General features: G+C 35.5%; 1 protein-coding gene across 1 annotated transcript in view; it reads left to right on the top strand.

Annotated features, from left to right (window-relative positions):
* Positions 1 to 6,580, top strand: part of SEPT14 (septin 14) — a 117,450-nt gene extending 110,870 nt beyond the window's left edge. The window contains exon 10 of the mRNA XM_006918497.1: positions 6,401 to 6,580. Within this exon, the coding sequence (XP_006918559.1) occupies positions 6,401 to 6,580 (180 nt within the window). The remainder of the gene's footprint in view (positions 1 to 6,400) is intronic.
* The last annotated feature ends 3,745 nt before the right edge of the window (positions 6,581 to 10,325 follow it).

Genomic DNA, 10,325 nt, shown 5'->3' with positions numbered 1-10,325 from the left:
ATAGACAGTTCACATTCCAACTTAATTGCTCTCCTTTCCTAAGACCTGAAGTAAGCTGGTACCCATATCTACTCTCCTCTCTTCTCCCCTCCCTTGTTCACTTTGATTCACCCACCTTCAGATGTTTTGATGCACGGATCTCTCATATGTGTTCGTGTTGTTCAGGGAATCCTTTGCTGTTCAACGTATATCTTCAAAGGGAGAGATCAAGGTGACCTCTTATGCTGCCATGCTTCTGATGTTTTCATCAAACTTCACCATTTAATTATAATGCATCTTGATGTGGCCTGTTTAGATTCATCTTGTTTGGAACTCTCTGCATGTCCTCGATTTGTATGTCTTTTTCCTTTGCTAGGTTAGAGAAGTTTTCATTCATTATTTCTTCACGTAACTTTGCAATATTTTGCTTTCTCTCTTCTCCTCCTGGTACCTCTAACATGCAAATGTTGTTACTCTTGTGTTGTTCCAGAGGTCCTTAAACTATTCTAATATTTTTTTAGATTCTTTGTTCTTTTTGCTTTTTCGATTGTTTTCTTCTACCTTGTCTTCCAAATCACTGATTCAATCATCTGCTTCATGTAATCTGCTGTTAATGCCTTCTAATGTATTCTTCATCTCGGTTATTGTGTTCTTTATTTCTAACTGGTTCTTTTTATGTTTTTTTTTATATCTGCTTTTATGCTTACTATTTCTTTTTTGAAGCTCTCCTTGCGTTGTTTGAGCATCCTTATAATCAATGTTTTGAACTCTGTATCTGATGGGTTGTATCTCTTCATTTCACTTAGTTCTTTTTCTGGAGTTTTCTCTTGTTCTTTCCTTTAGGATTTTTGGTTTATTTGTTTCATTATTTTGGCTGTCTCTTTGTGTGTGTGTGTGTGTTTGCTTGGTTTGGTGGCCTTATGTAGTAGATGTTCTCTGGGTCCCAGGGGTGCAATTTCCCTGATCACCTGCACTGAGTCCTCCAGGAGTGTCTATTTTGTGGCATATGCTCACCTGTTGTAGTGAGCCTTGATTGCTTTTGCCATGTCAGTGGGTGGCATTGACCCTCAGGCTGACTGGCTCTGACTATTGGCCTTGCTCACAGCATATGATCTACTGTGTGCTGCCTGACTACACAAAGCTGGATTAGCCCCAGGGGCTCTGGTGTCTGCTGGGACCTCCCTTTGTGTGCACTGCTTATGGCATTAATCGAGTGGTACTTTGTTATTGTCTGAATCCAGCCTCTAGGTATATTAACTATGGGGCCTCTTGGTAGGGCCTCCCACGAAGGGCAAGGTCAGCCATTGCCTGTGACCAGCCTGAAGCTACCTGGTAGGAGCTATTAGTGATCCACAATTGGTTGCTAACTGTGGTCATGTGAGAGAGATCATGCTGTGAACTGAGGCTGGCTGCCACCAGTATAGGTTTTGGGCAGCTCAGCAAAAGCCCCAAGGCACCCCAAATCCTGCCATCACCTGCTGGTTGCTTGTAAGGCTCAGCCACTGAAAAACCTCCAACAGTACATGAGTTGGGTGAGGTGGGATCTCTTAGAGACAACAGGGTAGGGAGAGTGGTATTCATCAAGATAATGCAGATTCAGGGTTGGTGCCAGTGCTGAGCCTGAGGCTGCTTAGCTAAAGGATCAGAGCACACCACAGCCAGCCGCCAGCCACCTGAGGCCGGCACACCCTGCCAGGTGTCCAAAAAATAATACAGCATGGGTCCGGGATGGCTGCATATCACTGAAAATGCCTCCTGGGGTATGCTCAAAGTGTTTTCAGTGGTGTGTGAGTTGGATGTCTTAGGTTCCCAGGTAGTCACAAGTGTGGAGTGAGGAATTTCACCAGGTCAGTGCAGATTCAGATTTGGCCTTGTTTGGGGAGGATTCAACACAGGAAAGATGGTGCCTGCCCATAGGCTGCATGGGAGAAGGGCTCAACACAAGGACAATGGCAGCTGTCTCCCCACTCCTCACTCTTAAGCTACACAACTCAGTCTCTCCCTGTATGTCTCTGGTACCTCCCAAGTCTCCATCCCTCCCCTGGAGCCCAGTGTACCTGTGAGCAAGTCTGTGCATAGGCTCTTTAAGAGGGTGCCAAGGTTTCTAGCAGCCTTCCGTCTCGCCTGGATGTACAGAATCCTCACTGTTATTCTGACTGTACAGAATCCTGACTGTTATTCTCAGTCAGATATGGGAGTTCTTCTTCCTGGCACTGGTGCTGCAGTTTGAGGAGCCCGATGTGAGGCCGGGGCCCTTCTCTCTTTAGGGGAGACCTGTGCAGCCAAGATATCCCTTCTAATTCTCAACTACCACACATAGATGTAGGGCCAACCCATTTCTCATCTCTGTACCTCCTACCAGTCTTGACATTCCTTACATCCTTCATTACAGGACTTCTGTTCAGCTAGTCTTCAGACAGTTCTCCAGCTTAATCATCCTAATTTAGTTGTAATTTTAATAGGGAAATGTGCTTGCCTCCTCTCATGACCATATTAAAATTACAAATAAATTATTTTTAAAGTTTATCAAACCATATGTTTTAAATATGTGCAGTTATATCAATTAGCCCTCAATAATGTTTTTAATATTAAATTGACACCATCTCATAAGTAGAGGATCCAGCAGCATGTTATTAATGTGGTGTATGATATTTACAGATTTAAAGAGAAAACCATATTATCTCAGTACATACCAAAATATCAGTTTATATTAGGAACATAATTTTAAAATATCTTAATTTGGAGGGGTCTGGGCAAGAAGGCAGAGTAGGGAAATGTGCTTGCCTCCTCTCATGACCATATTAAAATTACAACTAAATTATTTACAACTAAAAAATAATTTATATTTTGAGAGTAGTTTTATGTTTCTAAGAAAATTGAGAGGAATATACAGAGATTTTCCATATACCTCCTATACCTATACATGCACAGCCTATTCCATTATCCGCATTACTCATTAGAATGGTGCATTTTTCTTTACCAGGAATAAACCTACATTGACAAATTATAATCACCCAAAGTCCACTTTTGGGTTTACTCTTGGTGTTATACATTGGGTTTGAACAAATGTATAATAATATATATCCATTAATATGTCATATAGAGCATTTCACTGCCCTAAAAATTCTCTGTGCTCTGCTTATGTATCTCTCCTCTTCAACCTCTGGCAAACACTAATATATTTATTATCCCTAAAATTTTGCAAAGTGTAATATAATTGAAATCATATAGTGTGTAGCCTTTTCAGAATGACTTCATTCACTTAGTAATATGTAAGATTCCTTTATGTATTTTCATGCCTTGATAGCTCATTTATTTTTAGCACTGAATAATATCCATTCTCTGAATGTACCACAGTTTATCCATTCACTTACTGAAGGACATCTTTGTTGCTTCCATGTTTTGGCAATAATGAGTAAATCTGTCATAAATATTCATGTGTAAGTTTTTGTTTAGGCATAAGCTTCAACTCCTTTGGGTAAATACTAAGGAGCACACTTGCTAAATCATAAAGCATGTTTAGTTTTGTAAGAAAACAAACACTCTTTTAAAGTGGCTGTACTGTATTACATTCCCACCAGCACTGTATGAAGAGTTCCTATTGCTCCACATCCTCCCCAGCATTAGATGTCAGTGTTCTGGATTTTGGCCATTTTAATAGGTGCGTAGTGGCATCTCGTTGTTTGAACATTTTTCTGATGATATATGATGGAGATTTCTGTGTGCTTATTTGCCATTTATATATCTTCTTTGGGGAGGTGTCTGCTAAGATATTTGGTCCATTTTTAATCAGGTTTTTGTTTTCTTGCTGCTGAATTTTAAGTGTTCTTTGTATATCTTAGATAACTTAGATAACTTAGATTCCTAGGTCAGACCTGTCTTTTGCAAATATTTCCTACCAGTCTATGACTTTTCTTCTAATTGTATCGACATTTTCTTTCACAGAAAAGATTTTAATTTTAATGAAGCCCTGCATATCAATTATTTCTTTCATAGATTGCGTCTTTGGTTATATCTAAAGCCATCACCATAAAAAAAGACAACACCTTGCCCAAAGTCATCTGTTTTCTTCTATGTTATTTTCTAGGAGTTTTATAGTTTTCCATTTTAAATTTAGGTCTAAGATTGATTTTAGCTTATTTTTATGAAAACAATCTTTGTCTAGATTCATATGTTTGCATGCGGATGTTCAGTTGTTCCAGTACCATTTGTTAAAGAGACTATCTTTACTTGCTAAATATGTTTTATTAGATTTCTTATTAGTTATGGGGGAGTTTTTTGGTCAATTTTTTGGAATTTTCTACATTGATGAGCATGTTACTCATGAAAAAGATGACCTTATTTTCTCCTTTCCAATCTGTATACATTCTATTTCCTTCTATTGTTTTATTGCATTAGCAAGGACTTCCAATACAATGTTGAAAAAGTGTGGAAGGAGAGAGCATCCTTGCCTTGTATCCAATTTTGAGGAAAACTTCAAGCTTTTCACCAGAGTAGTTCATATTTGAAATATTTATATATTAAGGTGAAGTTTAGATTTGTCTGATTTCTACTCTTGCCCTTCCATCTTTAAGTAAAACATTTTCTCAGTTAATTTTGCCATCACTTACAGAGAGAAAACTCTCATATCCCCAGCCTTTTCCATCATTCTTCTTGCCACTGTTTTTCTTTCTTTCTTTCTTTCTTTCTTTCTTTCTTTCTTTCTTTCTTTCTTTCTTTCTTTCTTTCTTTCTTTCTTTCTTTCTTTCTTTCCATCCTTTATTTTCTTTTTTATTATATTTTAAGTTTGTTGGGGTAACATTAGTTAATACAATTATGTAATTTTCAAGTGTATGTTAAAATTTGACATCTATATATTCTATTGTGTAATTACCACCCAAAGTCCAGTTTCCTTCAGCTACCATATATTAGATCCCCTTTACCCATTTCACCCTCCCCCAATCCCTGTATACTGACCCCCTTTACCCCCTCTTCTTCTCCCCTCCTCCACCACCCCTATCCTCTGATAACCACTAGTCCATTGTCTATGTCCCTGAGTCTCTGTTTGCTTGTCCTGTTCATTTGTTCCTTTTAGGTTTATATCCCACATATAAGTGATGTCATGTGATTTTCAACTTTTTCTGTCTGGCTTATTTTGCTTAGTATGATTATTTCGAGGTCCATTCATGTTGTCACAAATGGCAGTATTTCATCTCTTCTTATGGCCGAGTAATATTCCATTGTATATATGTACCACACCTTCTTTAGCCAATCATCTGTTGTAGGATACTTTGGTTTCTTCCATGTCCTGGCAACTGTGAATAATGCTGCTATGAACATCAGAGTGCAAATATCTTTTTGGATATGGGTTTTAAAGTCTTTGGGGTAAAAATCCAGTAGATGGATTGCTGGATTATATGGTAGATCAATTCTTAGTTTTTTGAGGAACCTCCATACTGTTTTCCATAGTGGCTGTACCAATTTCTTGCCATTGTTTTTAGATACACATTTGTTTCTCCAGGCTCAAGATGTAATTCCAAGAGACACATGATTCCAGGAAAGGAAAAAAAAAATCTTTATTTAGAAGCATGAAACTCAACCTTTGCTGCACACTCAAATCACTTGTGCAATTTTTTTAAAGCATTGATGCTTGGGTTTAAGCTCCAGATAGTCCAATATAATTGATTTCTGCACAGCTTGAATACTGGGAGATTTGCAAGCTTACTGAATAATTCTAATGGAGATCTAGAATAAAAAAATCAACCACTATTAACACATACCTTCTCCGATGCATACAAGCATCCTTATGTCCTTCAGTAAAGTCATGTTAAAGACCCAGGCCCATCTCTAATGTAATCCATAGTGATAGCATCTCTTTCATATGGCTAATTTGATTTATTTTAAATCCCACAGATTAAATAAGACCTCACAAATAAATAAAAAGTAACTGAATGAGGTACTTGAAGATTTTTGTTTGTTACTATAATTATGCTAATTTTACTTAACAAGAAAATTATTATTTTTTTCAGAAGGTCTTTAACAATTAAAGTCTCAACAAATGTTTTACAATCCATGCTGTATTTTAATGTATACATTTATAGTGAGCATGAATCTATCAAATTTCAGTTGAAGAGATTTGTGGGAAAGTGAGTGAGAATATATTCCTCATTAGAAAAAGCAAAGTATTTAAAAAATTGAGTGCTCTTTATAGCTGTGGGTTTTATTACATTTGGTTCAATTGAAACATTTTAAAAATTTAATTGATAAAACATTTTTATATCTCAATTTTTACTTTAAATATAAAATTTTGAAGTCATTATTAATATCAAGCTTTACCCTGATGATTAAATATATATTTAATAACCAGATAAAAGAAAAACATATTTCTGGGGATGTGCCACCGTAGTGTGCTTTGAGTCACAATTGCATATTTGTTTCACAGCTACAGGACAAGTTTGAGCATCTTAAAAGAGTCCAACAAGAGGAGAGAATAAAGATTGAAGAGGAAAAAAGACAATTGGAAGAAGAAATAATAAATTTTTATAAAATGAAAGCTGGCTCTGAAACATTGCAGACTCAGGGTAGCACCAATATAAAAAAGGACAAAGATCGTAAGAAATAGTCCATTCTTATCATTCTCTATGTTATTGAGCCCTATCACTCTTGATCCTATCTTTCTGTGAGCTTGTTTCATAGCATTTTATTCTGATTAAAATTATATTACTTAAAAAAATTTCTACTTATTGTATATTTTCCTCAACTAGAATGTAAGCTCCTTGAGAGCAGGTACCTTAACCATCTTGTTAGCTGCTGTATCCTCAGTATTTAGAACAAAGACTAGCACAAAGTTGACCCTCAGTAAGTATTTGCTAAAATGAAAATAAAATCAAAGAATTACATGACCCAATGTAAAAGTGTTGATTATCTGTAAAAATTCCTTTTCCATAGCACTGCCTGTGGATAAAGTACAAATATAGCTGCTATTTAAAAAATCTAAGTAGAAGTAGATTTGTTGGAGAGTCATAAACTATCTTTTAGGGATAATTTTTCTTATCAAAATCTACTGATAATAATTTTTTGATAATTTTTATTACAATAAAAATTGAGTTTTTAGTTAGAACTTCTATACTGTGATGTTAGTCTTTGTAAAACTAATATTTAAAAGTTAGAGAGAGCCAGAGAACAATGGGAAACCATGTGTTACATTTTGGGGATAGTATTATGCCTTACAGATTTGTGGTATGTGTTAAAGCTAAAGTTACCAAAGGTTTAGAAAATAAGATAATTTTTTCCTAATATCAAAATTGTCCTTCCAGGATGAAAGTCATACCAATTCTATAATGCACATAGTACAGTGTAACGAACACTTATAAATAACATGTTTTTAAACATATACTTGCAAGCTGCATTGAGCACAATGATATTTCAGAGAGTGGAAGTGATACATATTCTTTTTTAAAAATATTTTTTATTTTTCAGTTACAGTTGACATACACTATTAAATTAGTTTCATGTATACAACATAGTGATTAGATATTTATATGACTTACTAATTGATCACCCCAATAAACTCAGCATCCATGTGACACGGTACATAGTTATAATACTACTGACAATATTCTTCAAGCTATACTCTGCATCTCCCATGATATTTTGTAACTACAAATTTATACTTTTTAGTCCCTTCCCCCTTCAGTCATTTCCCACCCCCATCCCGGCAACAATCAAAATGCTCCCTTTATCTATAGTCTGGTTTCTGTCTTGTTTGTTCATACATTTACTCTGTTCTCTATTTCCACATATAAATAAAATCATATGATATTTGCTGTCTAACTTACTCCACTTATCACAGTGCCCTCTAGGTTCATCCATTTTGTTGCAGATGGCAGGATTTTATTCTTTTTTATGGATGGGTAATATTGAATTGTATATGTGTACCACCTCTTCCGTTCATCCATTGATGGATGCCCAGGTTGCCTCCATATCTTGGCTTTTTAAAATAAAGCTGCAATAATATATGAACGCACATGTCCCTTCAAAGTAGAGTTTGGAGTTTTTTCAGATAAATACCCAGGATCATGATTACTGGGTTTTTCTTTGTCTCTTGTTATGGCCTTTTATTCAAAGTCTATTTTGTCTGGTGTATGTATTTCCACTCTAGCTGTGTTTTTTTTTTTTTTTTACATTTTTATTTTGATGAACTAACTCTTCCCATCTCTTTACTTTGAGTCTGTGTGTGTTTTTTTTTTGATCTGAAGTGAGTCTTTTGTAGGCAGCATATGTATAGGTCTTGTTTTCTTATCTATTCAGCCACCCTATGTCTTTTGATTGGAGCATCTACTCTATTTACATTTAAAGTAATTGTTGATAGACATGTAGTTATTGCCAATTTATTATTCATATTTTTTCTCTTCCTCCTCCTCTTCCTCCTCCTCCTTCTTTAAAAAGTCTATTTAACATTTCCTATAAGACTATTTTGGTGATAATAGACTCCTTTAGCTTTTAAAAAAATTTATTGGGGTGACATTGGCTAATAAAATTATATAGGTTTCAAGTGTACAGTTCAATAATATGTTATACACATATTGCATTGTGTGTTCGCTACCCAAAGTTAAGTTTACTTCAGTTGGGTCCTTGCTCTTTATCACTTTGAATATTTTGTGCCATTCCCTTCTGGCCTGCAAAGTTTCTGTTGAGAAATCAACTGACAGTCTTATGGGAGCTCCATCGTAGGTAATGAACTTTTTTTGTCTTGCTGCTGTTAAGATTCTCTCTTTGTCTTTAATTTTGGCATTTTAATTATGATGTGTCTCAGTGTGGATCTCTTCGGGTTCATCTTGTTTGGCAATCTGAGCTTCCTGGGCTTGTATATCTATTTCCTTTGATGGGTTAGGAAAGTTTTCCATCATTATTCCTTCAAATAGGTTTTCATTTTCTTGTTCTCTCTCTTCTCCTTCTTATATCCCAATGATACAAATGTTATATGCTTGATGTTGTCACAGAGGCCCCTTAAACTATCATTTTTAATTCCATTTTGCTGTTTCAATTGAGTGTTTTCTGCTATCTTATTTTCTAAATTGCCTCTGCTTTATGTAATCTGTTGATTTTCTGTAATATATTCTTTATTTCAATTATTGTATTCTTCTTTTATGACTGGTTCTTTTTTATATTTTCTATCCCCATTTTTATGTTTCTTATCTCTTTGTTGAAGTTCTCACTGAGATCACTGAGTGTCCTTATAACCGGTTTTTTGAACTCTGCATCTGGTAATTACTTGTCTCCATTTTGTTTATGTCTTTTTCTGAAGCTTTGTTTTGTTCTTTCATTTTGGACATTTCTTTGTCTCCCTAATTTTGGCTGCCTCCCAGTGTTTGTTTCTATGTATTAGGTAGAGTTGCTATGTCTCCTGATCTTAGTAGAGTGGCCTATGTACTAAGTATCCGGTGGAGCCCAGTGATAAAGTCTTCCTGGTCACCCGAGTCAGGTGCTCTGGATGTGTCCCTTATGTGAGTTGTGTACTCTCTTGTTATAGTTGAACTTTGGTTGCTGTTTGCACATCAGTAGGAGGGATTGACCTTCAGGCTGACTGATTGTGAAGAATGGCTCTAACTATAGTGGAGGACCTGTTGTGTAGGGATTGACCCTATAGAGCAGCATTCTTTAATACATGTATTAATGTGTTTAAGAATACATGCAGTTAGGTTTTTCTTAGAAAGTACTTGCAAGCTGTGTTGTGTACAGTGTATTTCAGTAATTGGAAGTGACATCTGTAATACATGTTGTGTAGGGTTTCAGAACATTTGAAGCAAGCATGTTTCAAACAAAGCTTCTTGCAAGCTGCACTTAGCATATGTTTTTTTCAGGGAATCAAGGTGATACTCATTCTGTAATACATTTAGTGAAGTATTTAATAACACTGCTAATATAGAATTTTCTAACAAGTCTACTTGAAAGTTGCCTTTAAAACAGCTTTATTTCAGTCGGTGGAGTTATACCCCTTTGATAGTTCATGTAGTGAAGTATTTAGGGACAAAAGTAATTTAGGTGTTTCTAGGAACTTTTTTTGTAAGCTGCATTGTACGATGTTATTTGAGAAAGAGGAAGTGATACCCATTTTTTTGATAGAGAGAGTAAAGTGTATAAGAGCAGTTGTAATAAATATTTCTAAGAACATATTTGAAAACTGTTCAGAAAAGTGATATTTCAGGGAATTTAACCATAATTTTTTTGTAATACACGTAGTGAAGTATTTAACAACATTTGTAATGGAGAAAGTACTTGCAAGTTGCATTGAGCACCATGTATTTCAGTAACTTAAAGTAATATCTGTTCTTTTATGCATGTTGTGAACTGTTTAAGAACATTCA

The sequence above is a fragment of the Pteropus alecto genome, unplaced genomic scaffold, assembly GCF_000325575.1.
Source record: "Pteropus alecto unplaced genomic scaffold, ASM32557v1 scaffold68, whole genome shotgun sequence".
NCBI lineage: Eukaryota > Metazoa > Chordata > Mammalia > Chiroptera > Pteropodidae > Pteropus > Pteropus alecto.
This window is presented reverse-complemented; position numbering and strand designations above follow the sequence as displayed.